This window comes from Bacillus rossius, chromosome 3 (genome assembly GCF_032445375.1).
Source record: "Bacillus rossius redtenbacheri isolate Brsri chromosome 3, Brsri_v3, whole genome shotgun sequence".
Classification (NCBI taxonomy): Eukaryota; Metazoa; Arthropoda; class Insecta; order Phasmatodea; family Bacillidae; genus Bacillus; species Bacillus rossius.
Genome location: NC_086332.1, coordinates 97,735,878 through 97,755,845, shown reverse-complemented (window position 1 = coordinate 97,755,845; position 19,968 = coordinate 97,735,878). Strand labels below are relative to the sequence as shown.

At 38.2% G+C, this 19,968-nt stretch overlaps 1 protein-coding gene across 1 annotated transcript in view; it reads left to right on the top strand.

Annotated features, from left to right (window-relative positions):
• The window catches only part of LOC134531063 (venom acid phosphatase Acph-1), an 86,314-nt gene extending 66,835 nt beyond the window's left edge, over window positions 1–19,479 (top strand). Inside the window, exons 4-7 of the mRNA XM_063366581.1 lie at window positions 213–404; window positions 17,994–18,117; window positions 18,570–18,787; window positions 19,194–19,479. Coding sequence (XP_063222651.1) covers window positions 213–404; window positions 17,994–18,117; window positions 18,570–18,787; window positions 19,194–19,373 — 714 coding nt within the window. The 3' untranslated portion in view covers window positions 19,374–19,479. The remainder of the gene's footprint in view (window positions 1–212; window positions 405–17,993; window positions 18,118–18,569; window positions 18,788–19,193) is intronic.
• Window positions 19,480–19,968: the final 489 nt, after the last annotated feature.

Genomic DNA, 19,968 nt, shown 5'->3' with positions numbered 1-19,968 from the left:
CCAGAGGATTTATGTCCAATCCATCCATTGAAATGCGTGCAGACTATGGGTAAATATATCACAATATTTTCAACTTAGGTGTAACCAGTTTGATTGAATAATATTTTTGCATACATGTTAGTTAGTTCTATGTTTTCCGAAGTTCTGTATTTGAATGTATGCCTGCATACAAGAAGCAGAACAGTAGCGAATGTGTGGCAACTGTGTTGTAGCTGCTGCTGGTGAGAACATCGTGTCCCAAGTACCATCTGGAGCGGGCCAGGGTGCTCAACAGCTCAGAGGTCCAGGAGTACATCAACTCCCTCAACGCCTCCGAGCTGTATGCATACTTGGAAACTGAGACAGCCATGAAGTTCACAGACCCGGATGATGTTCAGTCACTTTACAGCACACTAAAGGCTGAGGTACGTCATCTCGTAGTTCCTAATCAGCGCCACAAGGTTCAAAATAGTGATACACACTTCAAGTTTTCAGATGTATTCTCCATTATTGTCATAGTACCACTAAAGCCACCCTTGCACAATACCATTTCCTTAACAGTTTTAATGTCTATTTTATGTCAGCATGCCTGCTCTAGTTTCAGCACCCTTTCAAGCGGTCTGGCTCTGGATACAAAAGTTTTCATACCCGAAGTCTTAGCCAAAACCATAATAGAACTATTTTATTTTTGACGTGACAACGTCTAATAAATCGATGAACGCCGGCTGCAAGCACAAAAAAGTGTCCCGTAACGCACAAATTGTCCCACTACGGATGTCCCACTACGGATGTGTCCTGTTATGCTCATTGTACGCATGCGTGGCATCTCTCTTCCACTCGATTGGAACAACCATCGATTTGACTTTTCAATCATATTTTCGTCGTTTGAATTATTATTATTATGTAACTAAACGATCAGTACGGTTATTAATTTCCCGCCTACCATTATAAGAAATAAACATGGCGGACTTCATACGTTTTTAAAACTTCCACAACAAAAAACAAATTTTTTATAAATACATATATAACATCTGAAACAATTGTTTCCAATATGGCCTCGTGGCCGTGCGGATAGCATCGCTGACTACCATTCCAAAAGACTGACGGATCGAATCCCGGCCGCTGCGATATCTTCATTTTTGTACTTGTAAAAATAAATACGGCGCGCGCGACACTACAAAAGTAATAAATATTTTTGAATTAATGAATGCAAATAAAAGTAAATTTATCAATTAAATTGTAGATTTCATTTCACTCCTTCTTTGTATCCATACAAAATAGTGATAATTCAATAAAAATTATTCAATTTTATTCATAAAAAGATTTTATCATACAAAAGATAGAAAAATTAAAAAAAAATCTTCCTCAAAGAATATAAGATTTTTAATGCCTAAATGGTTTGGTTGCAAAAACCTATTACAGCTCAGTCCCAGGCCGAATATGATATTTCATTTTCTTCTGGATCAATCATTTCAACAATGTTTTGTTATGACGTTGTCACGTTAAACTATCGTCCGTAAACCGACTTTACAGACAACCAATATTTTTTTATATATCCAAGAGCCGAAGTAGTCAAGATGGCGTACCTATGTGTAGTAACATAAACTAGTACATAGTCCTTTTGTTAACATTAGGAGTAGAAATGTTTTATATGTATGGAGAAGGACCCGGGGCTTAGGAGCCAGGGAGCTGGGTGGCCATACTGGATTACAATATTTCCTGTGACCATATTGGTTGACCTTGACATGTGATAACATCTAACACTATTTTAAAATGCATATAAATCGGTAATTTTTATCCAAATGTTTGAATATTTTTCATATCCTAGCCACTTCACAAACAAAATATCATCTATTCGTCTTATCACTTGCTCCATCAAATAATCGTTTTGGTTCTTGGTAGGTTGATATTCTTACTCATAGAATCCAACACATATCAGTGAAACCTGTAAATCTTATAAAAATAGTAACATCTCGGATGGTAATGTCATATTTTAGTAACAGAGAATATTTCGATTGAACAGACTTAGATATTCAATGCATTTTCATAAACACATTAGATAAAAGCTTGTGTGATTCCTTACTACAAAGCACAGCCACTTAGCAACATAATTGAGTAAATGCATGAATCAATCTTCAATATTTTATGTGTTAATAACAAGTAATGGCATAGCATTACTAGCAAGCCTTTGTGCCAGTATGTATGTAAATATGTATGTATGTATGTATGTATGTATGTATGTATGTATGTATGTATGTATGTATGTATGTATATGCTGTCAGCCTTGCTGGTTGGCCTACTCGCTCAGCACCCAGAAAAAGATCAGGCTGTCCGCTGTGCTGGTATTTGACTAGAGGAGGGAAAAATCTTTAAATGAACTAGCCAGTGTTTGTGTGTGTACCTACGTATTGGGTATTTGCTTGACAGTATCTTCTAGCAGTGTTTATAGTTTTCGTTACCTCCCCCACTGTTGTCAGTCTGTTCCCTGGCATGTTATGCAACTTCACATGTCTATTAACTCGTTTTTATTGATGCAACTGTGTCCCGATAATATTGTTTTCGCGTGCAATTTAGACACTTTCTACTGAAATATTTCATTGCAAATACTGCAACTTTTAAAATGTATCTGGCCCTGGTCAATTTTCATGCTGACTTAAGTGTACGCACGTTTTTATAGAAGTATCTGTCAATATAGAGAACTTTTCAATCTTTTTATTCTCTCATAAAAAACTGAATAACTCCCAAAATTAAATACAATAAATTGAAGGATGAAAAATGAGTACCTACATAAACCATGCCAAGTTAGCAGCTTCTGAAAGTTTCAGCACCTTTGAAATTTCCCCTCTAAATATCCTGAGGCACGTAGCATTGCGGAAACAGAATGGGGCTAAGTGTATTGATAATGTTGCTTAATTAGTTAGATTTGTTCATCCCGGTGCACCGGTGGGTGGTGTGGGAGCCGTGCAGCCATGGTGGCCATCTTGGGTTACATCAAAACCAGCAGCATTTCGAATGATCTTGGCCTTAACCGTGGAGGCCATTTTGTATTCAAGAACATTGTTCATTTTGTTTTCTAAAACATTCTGCCGTTTTGTTTTATAGATAATTATGCCATTTGGGTTTCTATAACATTCTACCATTGTGAATTATGACATTATTTCCACCATCTTAGAAATCAGTTATTATTAACTTAGTAGGAAAACAATTTTTTTTCCATTTATAAAAAATTATTAAACACAGTTTAAATTAAAAAACATGACATAAACATCGAGCACACCACCCATGTGTATTGCATTTATATATGGTGAGATCATCATAGATACCATACCTGTAAATTACACTTTTCATTATGATAACATTATCATCAGGTGCCCCACACCTGAACATTTAACTTTTTGTAATGATGACATCATCGTTGAGTACCTCACCCCTGTGTATTGCACTTTTCGTAATTATGACATCATCAAGTACCCCAATTCTATTCGGTGCACCTTTTATTATGCTGGCACAACCCACATCTTCTGGAGGAAGCCATCTTGTTTTTGTTTAGTGGAAACGGCAATCTTAATTCCATCTAATATATGTCGCCATCTTTGTTTCTGGTATTGGTTCCTAAATAACGTCAGTCTCGCACTTCCTCATGTATGTTAAATCGAGTTTCTATTTCCAAGCAGTGTTGTTATAAACTTTATGTACCAAAAATTTCCATATTTGTTTTTAAAAAATCCACAAAATCCACAAAATTCTCAACTATTTAGTTTCTGATAATGGTTGTGACCAACAATGTTTTTTTAAAGACATTATCAAATAAAATATTGATTTGTATAGTCTGAGATATTTATAAGTTATCATATATCAAATTAAACATCTCAACATTGCAGATTCGATGGCTAAAGTAAAGTAAATATACTTTTGATAAACCTTTAAAAAGTAATAACTTTCCTTCCATCAAATTTAATTTAATTATTTCTCTAACCTAGCAGTTACAGTTACACAATTCAAGACCAGAAAAAAAATTCATAGTAATAATTTTTTTTTAATGTGTCTTCCAATAATGAACTTGTTAGTGTATTCGTAATTAAAAAGTTCAATAGAAGCAGATATTTTTTATTGTTTTCTATAAATTTACAATTATCTCATCTAAGCAGGAAAATGGCTGCATATTCATATTTAAAATCAGCATGGAATAAGATATTTAAATATTTGCTTATATATTTTTATTTCTCTCTCCCCACATAATATGTTTTACTCATTTTTCGTATATGAATATATTTTATTTTAAAGTGTATGTTAATACCTTTAAATTTGAATTCAAAGAAGTATTTAAATAATGAACTTTTATTTGTACACTAATACAATACATATTACAACAATTCTTAAAAACTTAACACAAAGATTTACAAACATCCATCGCTACCAACACATTCGCGCAAATACATGTTTAAAAGACGTACCCTACCTCAATGCTCAAACCCCCAAGTACAAAACTGAGGCTGTTATGTTAAATCTCTCTTCTTTCAACCTCAGCATCACCGCAAGTCTAGGGCACTCACACTCCCTCACTCACCTGTAGTCATCCCCCGGTGGTGTTGGTGTGTCCAGTGGCGTAGCCAGGATTTGTGTATGGGGGGTGTTAAGAAGCATACCGCCGCCCCCCCCCCCCCCCGTATTAAAGCGGGGGTCCCGGGGGTCCTCCCCCGGGAAAATTTGGATTTTAAGGTGTAAAATAGTGCTATTTTAGCAGTTTTCGGTACTTAAATTTAAATATTGTAATGGTAAAAATGTTATTAATTTTAATATGAAATTTGTTTGAGTGATGAATAAGAAATTAATTAAAGATTTGGTGCTACGGGGGGGGGGGGGGTTTGAACCCCTAAACCCCTCCCCCCTGGCTACGCCCCTGGGTGTGTCCCACCCACCCTGTGACAGTGTGGCAGGTGAGGCAAGCCAACATAGAGTAGGCGGCAGTGGTGTCGGTCTCTTCGCCATTAGTGACGGAGGCAGTCGTCTTCAGGGACGTTAGCGACCCCCACCAGGGGAGGTGAAGTCGGCGGTAGTGATCCAGCGCGTCTCGTAGAGGGACGCTGCAGTCCAGCAGCATCAACGGTGATGAAGGACATACCTCAGCACGTCTTGTAGTGGGCTACTGGACAGCAGCAATCAAGTCGAGGGGTGGTGGTGCTCCACACACTTTTTCCCGCGATTCAGTAACTGTTGGGTGGTTACCCTCCCAAACACTTGTTGTGCAAAGCCTAGTGGTGAACATTCTCACGGCTCCTCTCGTGTCGAGCGATGGCCCTAATGTCTGTAGCGCTCGATAGTTGCCCAGTTGTGGAGATAGGTTTCTTCAATTTTCCAGATTGAACTCTATAATGAAACGTTTCCAATAAAAACGAAAAAGACTTGAAAAAATATTAAAACCTGGCTTGGACCTGATTTTTGTCAAGGAATTTTATTGAAGTACTCCCAACAGTCTTAAAAATCATTAAAAAGTTAATTCTATATAGTTTCCATACAAATTAGTTGACAATAAACTATCAAGTATAAAAGGATAGTTGTACTTTTATAAATTTTGATTTTTTAATACTTATGCGAATTCGTGGAAATTCATTTCCTAACAAACACAATTAAAATAATATTACTTTAAGTAAGAATAGAGTGCCAAGTATGAAATAATCCAATAGACTCAGCTATATACTTAATAATATTATAGAGATATGATAAAAAAATAAAATGTATTCATATATTTAGCTAATACACAATAAAAAATGTAATAATATGTAATTTACAAAAGTTAAAAAAAATTCCAACAAGTTTTGAACCATGCTTCATTAGTTTATTAACTGTACACTTTAACTAATGCACTCTGAAGCCTGACAAAACAGTGTATGGAGAATATGTATTATAATTATTGTAACGTCAGTATCATTAGTTTTTCAAAACTTGAAATAATTCTTTACTATGACTATTTTAGTTTACCGAATATATTGCAGTGTAGTTTCATTATCATAAAGTTTCATATGGCACACCAATACGTTTGGTATGTCCTCTCATTTTTATGACAGTGACTATACATGGGTTTATGTTCATAAACGTGGGTCCGCCATCTTCCTGTGAAAATTTCGTTGCATTGTGCGCGCGCATCGTAAAAAATTCACCCTCATATTTCCATAACGTGCCCTAAGAAGTATTACTTCAAAAAAGTACATGTGTGACCAATCTTCGAGGCCCGAATCTTACCATGAAAATGTAAGATTTTGTTGCCAAAAATTACAGATTCCACCCATGCACCTGTTGGATATGTTTTGTGAGACACATAAGTCACGAAAGTAATAATGTTTTATTTGTATTTGCTACATAGACTTTGATTTGACTTCCTTTGTTTAGGTGCCATCTTGTTTTTTGTATGTGTACGAATGTTGTTATCGTTGCAGCCATGTCGGCTCTGTGTGTACTGTGCGATACTAGTAAATAGAGATTGAGTTAAAAGCAAAAGGTTGGTTACATCATTTATTGAAACCTACAACAGGTTATGGGCCCAGCACGCTTCCACTGCGATTGATGAGATTGTGACTGTGATTGGCAGTGAGTCGGTAAAGTTGCCGATCGGCGCGCGTGGCAAACTGTGGTTCAAGATGGCTTTGCACGAAAATACAGAATATAGAAGCAACATCCCGCGGCTGGATTCCAAAAATTACTTTGCATGGAAGTTACGGGCAAAGGCCGAACTTATACAAATTAACTGTTGGAATGCTATAGAACAAGGATTTGTACCACCAATGAATGCGGATCAAGAAAGGGTTAACAGGAAGGCTTTGGCATTTATGTACAAAAACGTGTCCGATTCATATCTTAACGATATTGCGGAATGTGTACTGGCGAAAGAAGCGTGGGAAATACTGGCGGACATACATACGAAGGTTAGTTTTTTGCAGGGATTGAGATCACTAAAAGCTATGTTTTTGATCTCTAAAGGTGAAGGGGAGGAACTGCATGAATATGTGGCTCGTGTACAAACACAATACCAGAAAGTGAAATCGGCTGGTTGGGTGTACACGGACAAACAGATTGCGGGTATCATCCTCCTTGGACTCCAGTGGGATAAATATGGCGGACTGGTGGAAGAGTTGGGAAAGGAACCTAACCTATCGATCAGGTTGGTAAAAGCAAGACTTTTAGAAGAAGGTAATGAAGATCGGGAAGAAAATTAAGTTTCAGCACTTGCAGCAAAAGGCGATGGTCATCTAAGAGGTGCTCAAGCGTTCAGAGGGCGTGGAAGAGGAGGAAGACAAGGAAATGAAGGAACGGAGTATTGGAAGAACAGGTATGTTGAAAGAAATACTCAAGGAAGTGATAGGTTATTTGGTACCCCCACTGATAGAAAGTGCTACAGGTGTAACGAGTGGGGTCACATGGCTAAGACTTGTGACAAAGTAAAGTGCTACAGATGCGGAAATAATGGACATTGGGCAAGTGACTGCAATGAGGATGACCAGTCAAAGCCTTATAACAACACAACTGGCAAAGAACAGGATAGGAAGCTAAAACACAAGGCATTAGTGAGTGCATGTGGCTTGGTTTCACCCATGAAAAACACTGTGGACTGGGTTGTAGATTCCGCTGCAACTGACCACATATCAAATCAAAGGGAACTGTTCCTCAACATGAAAGACTGCAAAGGGGAAATAACGATGGGTAAAGGTACAGCGAAGGTCAGTGGATGTGGTATGGTAGAGATAAAAATCACTGATGAATGTGGGGGGTGGACTCTCACTGTATCGGATGTACTGTACGTGCCAGAATTTAACTTCAATCTGCTCTCGGTAAGCAAGATGGCAAAAAAGGGTATTCGTCTGGAAATGAATGTCAGAGAAGCCATAGCTTACGATCATGACGAAATGTTTTTCAAGGCTCCAGTTTCAAATGGCTTATATGTCCTACACTCTGAAAAGAAATTGGACAGTATTGCAAATGTAGTAAATATGCCAAACCATGACGGTGAAATTAGGGATGCTACAGCGTTGAAGAGTGTAATGGTGTGGCACCAAAGGCTTGGCCACCTAAATGAAGAAAGTATCAGAAAAATACCTGAACTGGAGATTGAGGGGAAGATGCTTAATGCTTGTGACACTTGCATAAAAGGAAAAATGACAAAAATGGGCTTTCCCCAAATGAGCGAAAGGAAATCTAAAGGACCACTGGAGCTAATACACTCTGACTTAATGGGAAAACTGCCTATGTCCTTGGGAAAGGCTCAATATTTACTAACCTTCATAGATGACTACTCTAGGCACCTTACTGTGAAATTCTTGGCGAAGAAGAGTGATGTGTTTGCTGCATTCAAGGAATACCAAAATGAAGTTGAACTGCAGTTGGGAAAGGAACCTAACCTATCGATCAGGTTGGTAAAAGCAAGACTTTTAGAAGAAGGTCAAAATTGCCCACAACGTTATTTTCCAGGAGAGCAAATTTCCGTACAATGTGTGTGGTATGTCAACAGAGAACAAAACCATTGTGGTACTGGAAGAAAACTGCGAGGGCATGCTGGAAACTGAGAAACATCATGAGAACGAGGAGGTAAGAGAAGGCACTGAACCAAGAACAAACGATGAGCCAAACTCCAATGACACCCTGTCGGAAGACGAAGAACCCTTCTTGGGATGGGAAGAGGAACCGGTAGTGGAAATCAGGAGGTCTGCTCGACTCCTGTCAAGACACTCGGAAGCACCTTCTTGTCCATACGGGTGTATTACTATGTCTACAGAGTCTTGCTCCCACGAACCAAAGAGTGTTGAAGAAGCTTTAGGGGGCAGTGATGCGATAAATTGGAAAAGAGCAATGGATGAAGAAATTGAAAATTTGACAAGCAAAAACACTTATGAAATTGTTGACAGGCCCAAAGGAAAAAATGTTTTAGGGTGCAAGTGGGTCTTAAAATTAAAGGAGAGCTCGGATGGAAGCTCCGTACGGTATAAAGCAAGACTGGTAGCACGTGGGTTTTCCCAAATACCGGGGATAGATTTTACTGAAACTTACTCTCCAGTGGTGAAGAAAAAGACAGTTCGTGTCCTCCTAGCTTTATCAGTGAAGTTGGGCTGGGTCAGGGAATACCTGGACGTCTTGGCTGCGTATCTGAACGGGGTCCTCACCGAGGAAATCTACATGGAGCAACCGCCGATGTACCAAAAAGGGAGTGACAAGGTCTGTAAACTGCTAAAAAGTATTTACGGCCTGAAACAGAGTGGTAAGGAGTGGCATGACACCCTTGACGGTATCCTAACTGGCTGGGATTTGAGAAGGTTGAAGAAAGACCCTTGCGTATATATAGATGACCACAAGGAACTAGTGGTATTTGTCTACGTTGATGACCTGGGCATATTCGGGACGCGTGAGAAAGTGGAGTATATGAAAAAGAAGCTGTCTGGGACTATCGAAGTGAGAGCCATGGGGGAGATGACCAATTTTCTTTCAGTGAACATCATTTCCACAGGTGACTCTGTATTACTGGATCAGTCTCACTACATCCAGCAACTGCTGCGTACTTTTCAAATGACAAATGCAAGAGGAAAAGCGTTCCCCATAGAGATCAACCGTGATGATGGAACAGATGCTGGAAACAAAGCTTTTGACAAGCACTTATACCGCAAAGCGATTGGGAGCCTACTACATTTGTCGCAAACAACAAGACCGGACATTAGCTTTGTAGTGTGCAGGTCTAGTCAAAAATGTGAGACCCCAACCCTTCGGGACTGGCAAGATATTGTACATGTGCTCAGATACCTGAGACAAACCAAAGACTGGAGGTTGAAATTTACCAAACAAAATGGTGCTGCCATATTCTACTGTGATGCAGACCTAGCCAATGATAGGCATGACAGAAAGTCTATAACAGGAGTTGTGGCAACCTTAGCGGGAGGTCCTGTTATCTGGGTTTCGAGAAAACAGGCCTGTGTTGCTGATTCCACTGCAGTTGCGGAATATTATGCAATCTACGAAGCAACAAAGGAAGCAAGATGGTTATCGCAGTTCATGTCTGAATTGGGGCAAGATGGCTCTGCGCCCAGCCCTTCCGTGATCCTCTCTGACAACGAGACGGCCATAGCCATGTGTAAGACATGGGAAGTGTCTGAAAGGACGAAACATATAGATATCAAATATCATTTTGTGAGGGACATGACGGAAAAGGGGAAGATACAGGTTAAGCACATCACTGGCAGGGAGAACCCTGCTGATTTGTTCACCAAGGCAGTGAACGGTGCGCGCATCAAGTACCTGTGTGAAAAACTGAATCTTGCACGTGTTCCTTGAGTGTCTGTCATGATTGTTAAATTTTGAGATTTAACCAGGAGCTATGAATGACTTGAACGGGGATATGTTCTGAAGTTAAGTCAAATAGTGTTTGATGGGTTTTTTTTTGTAAGTTCACACCGAAGGTTTTATTCAACGAACACATACTGTGCTGAAGGAAATCTTAGTTTCTCTAACCTTAAGTGTCTCAAGGGGAAGTGTTGGATATGTTTTGTGAGACACATAAGTCACGAAAGTAATAATGTTTTATTTGTATTTGCTACATAGACTTTGATTTGACTTCCTTTGTTTAGGTGCCATCTTGTTTTTTGTATGTGTACGAATGTTGTTATCGTTGCAGCCATGTCGGCTCTGTGTGTACTGTGCGATACTAGTAAATAGAGATTGAGTTAAAAGCAAAAGGTTGGTTACATCATTTATTGAAACCTACAACAGCACCGGGGCGTTTCCTCTTCTGGGAAAATAATGTAACTTCAAATATGTACTCCAAATAGAGGACGAGATATAAGTAGATATGTTTCAAACATGACCTTATGCTTATCTATAGATAATAATTTACTTCAACAATGTCTTGTAAAAAAAATGTACAAGGAAATACACTCTACTATAAGTATCCTTGCAAAAAAAAATATCTTGAAAAATTCTTTAAATTTTACGAGAAAAACTTACTACGCATTCATTAGGAATTTAATAATATAGAAATAAAACTCAATAAATATTCAATATAAGTATTTGTACATATTTAATCCTTACTTTCTTACTATATAATATTATAAATGCGAAAGTAACTCTGTCTGTCTGTCTGTCTGACGCGCTTTCACGCCAAAACTACTGAACCGATTTAAATGAAATTTGGTACACAGATAGTCTAGAGCCTGAGAAAAGACATATGCCACTTTATAATGCGAAAAAAGGGTTGTAAGGAGTTGAAAGGGGGGGGGGATGAAAATTTGAATGGAAGTATCGTCATTTTTAGAGCTAGAAGCTTGAAACTTATTTTTTGGGCTGTTGATTCGATATAAATAAATATGAAATTCAAATTTTGTCAAAGTTTTACCCTCAAGGGTGTAAAATAACAATAGGGAATAGGGGATGAAAGTTTGTATGGAAAAATGTAAGGTTTATGTGAATGTTTTATAAGTTTACGACAAGAGACAAAATATTAGAGCTTTTCTGATGTAACATTTAGGGAGTCATTACAAAATTTGAAACTGAAGTTAACGCGAGTAAGAAACTTGCCAAGCACCGCGCCGTACACAATGAGCGCTGTACAGCAGCGCGGGTGAGGAAGGGGGGGGGGGGGGGGGGGGGGGTTGGAGCGTGGCGTGGTACAACGCGGTGTAGGTGGGGAAATATGCCTAAGTGTGCTCACCCGAACGGGCAGACACGTGAGGGCAGACGACTGTGCCACACGCATGCGAATACTGATTTTTTCCGCTGCAAATTCACTATTATTCACTGCAAATTGATAACAATTCGATTTGCTTACACAATTTTTTGTTTATTTAATTAATGTTCTTCGTGAAATACAAATAACTTTAAGTTTTGGGTTCGGTTATTAAATTTTTTTTTTTCCTTTATTTGGGTCATTGTTTGGTTTATTTCATTCGTCAAAAGTAGATTATTTTCGAATTTAGTTAGATGTTATTACGTCATTATTATTTGTTGTACATTTGGATATTAGCTAGGTACCTGAGAACGGTAACTCCTTTTATTTATTTTGTAATAACGAATAATCTCAGTACAATTTTTTTTCATAAGATTTTTGTTTGTTTTTGTGAATCATACATAAAATACCACTGTTGTCATTAAATTTGTAGTTGGTTTGCGTGTGTATTTTCGACTACGTGGTTTTCATAATCTTTTGCGTTCTTTATGTTCTTAAAAAAAATTAAGTAAGTTTATTTTGCTTTGATTATGTTCTTAAGTTAAGTGTAAAAAGTTATAGTATAGAGGATTTGTTTATTTTGGTCAATAAAAGTAGTTGAATACTAATACATTTAGGTTCTTAAATATAATTTAGTTTCTTATAAAATTTAATAAATGTAAATAAGTTATTTTCGTAATAGGAAGTTTTGTTTTCTGTGTTTACGGTCAAAAGTAAAATAAAGTGTAAATAGTTATAGGTATATTGTTAACAAGTCACATCATACCCTATAGAATTTCTCAACTCTTTAGAATTATCAGGAGTGCCTTCCCATAAGTTGAGGCTGAAAGTTGGTGTTCCAGTCCTATTAATGAGAAATCTTGACGTGCCAAGGCTATGTAATGGCACACGGCTACAAATTACACATCTGGGGCACAACATTATAAAAGCTACAACCATGACTGGAATGGCAAAAGGAGAAAATGTTTTGATACCCCGTATTCCAATAATTCCGACTGATTGGCCATTTCAATTTAAAATAGTGCAGTTTCCCCTGAAAGCAGCATTTGGAATAACAATTAATAAAGCTCAACGGCAGACGCTTAAGGCGATTGGTGCATGGAAAATATTACGACAAAACATATTGAACAGTACATATTTACTTTGTAATCTTCTTTTTAAGTTAAAATGAAAATTACCTATTTTTTTAATAATTTTTTTTACTAAGTTATGTTCTTGTAAACGTATTTTTTTTCTTGCCGAACCACCAAAAAAAAGAGAAAACTTAAAGAATGATTATCTTAAGTATAGTTCAAGTAATGATTGTACAAATAATTTGTCGGACCAAGAAATACAGAATATTCTTTTTTTAATTGTTAAATTTGCATTTGAGTTTTGAAAATTTCCATGGCTCTTTGCCGGTCTATTTTAAAATATATTTTACGAAAGAATTGCAATGAAGTTTAAAAGATACTATCTGACACACCATTGAGTCACGCATGTATTCTCGTATCCTTTTGGTTTTGAGATGACCTGACTCAAAACACATACGCTGGAGTGATATTCCTAGCACTGCGTGTGAAAACTTCATTTGCCGGGAAGAATGTCCCTGCGGCGTGGCGCAAACTGGTGGCGCTCCTTGGAACCACGTAGGCGGAGATCCGGCCGGCAGCCGCTGTAATGAGGGAGGGGGGAGGGAGAAGAATGGAGTGTAAAAGGGACAGAATAACGGGGGTAGAGGGAGGCAGGCTGAGGCGGGCGATGACACCGCGTCTCACTGTCAGACAAGGCTACGCTCTGTAGTGGATGGAGGCTATTGTCGCTCAAGCAAGGAATAGGTTTTCGTGGAAAAAAATTCGTGTAGCGAAATTATTTTTAATTGTTACATTTTTGATAGAAGTTAAATACCAACACGATGCCGAAAAAGACACCATTCAGCAAGATCCGTAAAAGAACTAAACGGTCGAAGTGCATAAGAAGACTGAAGGAAAAATACAAAGAATTTGTTAATGCTGGTTTCAACTCTGTGGAAAGGTAAGATTGCAAACTTTTGAGTGTGTTCATCTTCACTAAAATTCTGCCAGCACAACATGTATGTATTATAAAATCACATTTTTAGCTGTGCAAAAGTGCTAATATTATTAATTAATTCCACAGGACATCTTCCAGTTTAACAGATTATGCTCCTGCTGCTGCTACACAGATGGAAACGTCTGCCTACGTACCACCTGTATGCCAGGGCGATCACGACACCACCAGCGGTAACGTTCATTTAGAAAAAAAAAAATGTTTTTCCCATGGGCAACTGCAACTCTATGTGGCATGCTCACGTGTATCAAATCCGCAAAATCTTTATGTTTTGGCAAAAAATGGGAAAACAAAAAACGTAGTTTATAAAAATGTACTTAAATAAACTCATATTAGAGGAACTTCGGGTATTGTGGACCCATCGGTTAAAGTGGACCCACGCTGTCAAACTCGGTGTATGTGCTGCAACCTAGGAAGAATCACAATAAGTAATCTACCACAGAAGCTCAGTTGCTTAGACTGTTGAAAACGTGCGCGCATATCGATCTCCGCAGGTTACGTTACGATAACGAAAAACCAAGATATAAAAGTTTTTGCAGGTATGTATGTCTTTGTAACGTGTTGAAATACTTAAGGTAAATAAATTATGTATAATATTTAAAAGTAACGATAAAGGAGTCTGTGTTAATGGTAGGTGTTGGAAATGGTCAGCACGTAAGTAGTTTCGATCATAATTCCATTCGAATAACAATGGCATAGGTCGGCTAAAGTGGACCTACGAGGTGCGGGTAAAGTGGTACCGGTCCACTTTACCCGCCAAATTTTACGTAACATACAGATTTTTTTAAAATTAATTTTTTACTTTAGGTAGGATTCACGACACTTCAAATTTCGCTTAGAGTAGCGGCGCAAGTTAGTAAAAGCCAATCAGTGAGAAGCTTTTATTTAAATGCCACTCGCTGATTGGTTAATTTAAAATTCAACGCTACGCTATGTGAATATTCGCTGTATAGTGAATACCACTTTTTTTTTATAATGTATGTAGAAAAGTTTTTTGGTTTGTTGCAGATGTCAACACAGGCAGAAAAAGTGGGTGTGTCAAGAAAGATCAGAATCATGGAGTCAACAGTCCACGATTGCTGCTGTTCATGCTGTTCGTAAAAAAAGATATGGGCTTGAATAAAGCGCAAAAAATGTTCAATGTGCCTAAAACATCTTTATGAAGATATGTCAATATGATTGCCAAATCACCTGAAGAATCTATTCTTACAACATCAGGTAGGAAACCAATATTTAGTCCCAGAATGGAACAACAGTTAGTTGAGGATTTGTTGTTTATGGAAGCTAAATTATTAGGTTTAACTATGCAAGACGTAAGGAGGCTTGCCTACCAGTTAGCGGAAAAAAAAAATATTGAACACAGGTTTTCTGAACTCAGGGAGGCTGCTGGAAAGGACTGGTTATGTGGATTTCTAAGGCGACATAAAAATATTATCGTATTGCGAACTCCTTCAGGAACATCAATAGCCAGAGCCAAGGGGTTCAATAAAACCAGTGTTGCAAACTTTTTTGATATTTTGGAAAGCGAATAAGACAAAACGAACTTCCCTCCAACTAGAATCTACAATGTAGATGAAAGTGGATTGTCTGTGCTATCCAGCAGAATACCTAAAGTGATTTCTTTAAAATGTAAACGCCAGATTGGATCAATTTCATCAGCCGAACGAGGTTCACTTATCACTGTGATAGTATACATGAGTGCTGGTGGGAGTTATGTACCACCTATGTTAGTGTTCCCAAGAAAAATCTTCAGTCAACATCTTACAAAAGGTGCTCCTCCAGGTTGTGTATTTACCTGCCACTCTTCTGGATGGATCAACAGTGACATTTTCAGTGAATGGTTTGATCACTTTGTGTATAGTACCAAACCTACATGCTCTGATCCTGTTCTCATTTTGGACGGACATTTAAGCCATACCAGGAATCTAGAAGTTATGGACAAAGCCAGAACGATTTCGCTTCTTCGGAATATTGGGGTTACATGGCGGTTCAGGAAGGTACAGTTACAGCGACCCCAGAAAAATCAGGGGGTAATCAGTCACCTTTACGAGATGTAGCAGACACATCTTCATCTGAAGCTCAGAATATGCAACCAAACACATCTTCTGCTGCCAATGAAGCTTTTCCACTACTTCGAAATGTCAGCAACACTTCAGTCATAGAAGAGCCTTCAACACTTCTTCAGTGTCCGCGTCCCAAATCTCTACCGGGAGGAACTGCATTTTCAGTAGGCCCTAGTGACATTTCGCCATCTCCAGTAATCGCTAAAGCAGCAACAACAAGAGGTAGGGCAAGAGGAGCGGCATGTGTTGTTGCATCATCTCCTTTCAAAAACAGCCTTCAAGAAAGTCGTAAACGAGCTGCCAAAAAAATCCTGCCTGTTCAGCCTACTGGAAATAGAAGAATAACATAAATAAACAGCTATCTAGGAAGACTATGGATACAAAGCAATCAGTTGAGCGTAATACATTTGACGAAACTGATGCTACTTGTATCTATTGCTCTGGAAAGTTTTCTGATGACAGAGCTGGGGAAAATTGGGTTCAGTGTTTGGAGTGTTTGGACTGGAGTCACGAAGAATGTGCTGACAATGAAACTGCGCATTTCGTATGTGATATTTGCAAAACCTAATTCACCACTTTAGTACATATATCTACTGACATAGGGCTACACGTATGTGGTTAGTGCATCCTTATTACTATCATGTAGTCTAGAATGTTTTCAGTGTGCAAATAAGACATTTAGAATATTTTAGTAAATATGTGCACTATTATTCTGCTAAACTTCACTATTAATAACTTTTTGTCTCCGAAACGTCTATCAATTGTATACTTATACAATTAAAATGTAATTTTTGTTTAAAAATTTTAATAATTTGGGATGGGTAAAGTGGACCCATGGTTCCACTTTACCCACACTGTTCGGGTAAAGTGGACCTTTGCATACTTTTTTATATATCACTATACAAAGCCAACATCCTGAGTGAAATAAGTAGGTTCCATATTTTCGTTACCCTTACATTCCAAGCTGTCATATTGAACAGACAGATGTAATTATCTTATACAGATACTGAAATACAACAAAAAAACAAAAGGGGGGTCCACAATACCCGAAGTTCCTCTAATATTTTATACCTTATGTACTTATACAGCCTACTTAAATAATTTAATAAGCTCTTTGCAGTGAAACACTGCAAATAGCTCATTAAAGTATTTATATGTATGTGTCTTATTTGTAAAATAATTAGCCTAAATAATTAAAAATGCTACCCAAAGACACTATTCCACGCGGACGAAGTCGCGGGCACAGCTAGTTTGCTATAAAATGTTTAATAAGACATCAAATATCATGCAAAAATATAACACTAATAATAAAGCTAATTTTTTTATTTAATTAATTATTTCTCAAATGTGCAATTGGCCGTATGGTGAGAGATTCTGTTTTGGACCTCCATCCATCCCTCAGTTCGAGTCAGAGCCACCAAACTCAGGATTTAAAAAAAAGGTATTAAAGAATAATGCAGCAATCCACCTAGTAGCATACACGGCATTAATATGGCGACTGCAATGTCATACATCATGCCCAACCACAGACGATAACTGGAGATGATATCCAATTTCAAAATGGCCACTAACATCTAAAACATATGGCTTAAGGCCTTAAGATTCGTATGGACATTCTATCAGCTGGTTTCCAGAACAGATGCACTTATTTGTAAATATATTTCAAGGAATGCTGGTTATTTGATCAAGTCTCTTACAGATTCCTCACAGCCTTTGACTCAGGCTCTATAGTCATTTGCCACCTCTGGTCTGGCCTTGTGCCAATGACAAACCCACCGTCCTAGCAACACTACTTCTGGCCCAATGTTCAAATGAACTTGCAGCAGTTCTGGGCTCCAAATACTTTTTTTTTCCTTGTGCTGAGAGTGGTAATTTATCTTTCTGACAGAACAGCTGGCAGTATGAATGCAAATGCAGCCTGACTGAGCATAGAATATTAACCTGGCAATTGTCAATAATGTTTGCTCAGTCATCCACTATTATATGATATTTATTTTGAAACATCTTTGTTTGCTGGGATGATAAGAAAAAAAACCGGAGGAACTCACATTATTGTTAACTGAATTCTAATAAAGTAAATGATTGCAATATTTATTACACCGTTCATTAAAATCTTGTACTGACATAATCACTTGCTGAGGTTTACATTTTATACTGTTAAAATAAAATATGGGTTATTAATTTTTCAGGAAGAGTTCAAACTCACTTTACCAGAATGGACGAGAAATGTATATCCACATCGGCTGTATGACTTAACTGTATTCAGTTTCATCTTAAATTCTTATAACAAAGAGCTACAAAGAATCAAAGGAGGTAAGTATGTTTAAAGAAACTAATAAGAAGGGAACATCAATTCTGGTAAACAAATAATTTGTAGTAAATATCAAAAGTTTTTCATGTCTATTAAAAAATTAACAGTGAATACTTATACCTTTATAGTTGTGAGAGCATTTTTTTTTTGCCTAAGAGTATATTATTTATTAAATGGTAACATATTTCTTCGTTTGTTGTAAAAAAAAAATTACAAAATGTAGAAAATAAAGTTATTTTGCTGCTTAATTTTTAGTACAAACTGTCGCATTTTGGAAATCACTTCTTTTTACCATGACTTACTACATCATGGTTGTGCTTCATAGTAACTTGGTGATATGTGAGAGACTTGACACCAGCATTAATGCGTGGTTCAGTCCTGTACCACTAGAGCCATGATAGTTGGCAGAGTCTGACAGAAGCAAGTGCGTGTGTGTGTGTGCCGGGCTGCGCAGGGCCTCTGCTGAAGAAGATACTCGAGGACTCGAAGGCGAAGGCGGACGGCACGCTGAAGCCCGCGGGCAGGAAGATGTTCATGTACGCCGGCCACGACTCCACAGTCACCAACCTGATGCAGGCCCTCGGGGTGTGGGACCCTCAGCTGCCGGTCTACAACATCCTGGCCCTGCTGGAGCTGCACGAGGCCCCCGACGGAGCGGGCCACGCCGTCAAGGTCAGTGGCTCGCCGGTCACAACAGCGTCTGTCACACGACAGGTGCGATGAACAAACAAGTCTGAGCCGAACCCGTATAGAACACATGCGCACAGGGCCTTCCGAGAGGACTGATAACCGGGTGGAAGAGAATGGAATCCTTCATTGGGTCAAGAGAGTCTAGTATTTTAGATATGTCATAGCATTTTTGTCCATAATTGGTTGTTTGGGGTGGTAAAAAAACAGTTAATTTCCTGGGTTGCTTCGAGCAATGAGGATGCTTATCAGATATGTATCGGTACTTAGTACTGTGACTAATCTGGCACTGATCACTATGTCAATGTCGGTGCTTGCCTGCAATGTGAATGCAACAGGAGCTACGTGACTGTGACCTTGTGAACAGTGTAGCTACACAATTCTGTTCCAGGTTTATCTGCGCAACACCACGGAGGCGGAACCACACCTCTTGCGGATCCCTGGGTGTGACACGCTCTGCCCCTTGGACCAGTTCGTGGAACTGACGAGAGATGTGGTCCCCACGGACCTTGCCGAGCTGTGCAAGGTGGATGACCCCAACTTCGTGGAGCCGAGCGCAGCCCCGCCGTAGGGCCTGGAGCCCAGCCGTCCTGGTTCCAGAGGACCTGATGCCGCTAGTGTATGTGTACCGCCAGCTCTCTACAACACTTTCTATTGAATAAAATGTTTTTGACATACTGCATTTGTCATTTATGATCTAGTAAATGGTTATAGTTCATTCACAATTATTTTCACAATTTTGAATCATGCAGACTTATGCATACGATTATAAGAAACGCTGTGTGTTTCATAAATAGCTACTTTAAAGACTAATTTATAAACTATACGTTATTCAACTATAGTCCAAAGTTTATTTTTAAACAACTTACAAATTTCTGGCTTCGTAGGACAGCCATTATTAATTTTGTAAGTTATAGTAACCATGAGCTATATTTTAATAATCCAAAAATAATGATCATGAAATCTTTTCAGAAATTGTTTTTGGCGATGAGGAGCAAGAAAATTTCCTAATTGTGTTTAAAAATAATTGAAAAACCAGTTTCAGGATGTTTAAAAGATAGGTAGCTGAATAAAATATTAATAATTTTTTTCTTCAATCACAGCTTTATATGCAACACTTCACTATCATTCCCAGCTAAGACGATGACTGTTCCTTACACATACAT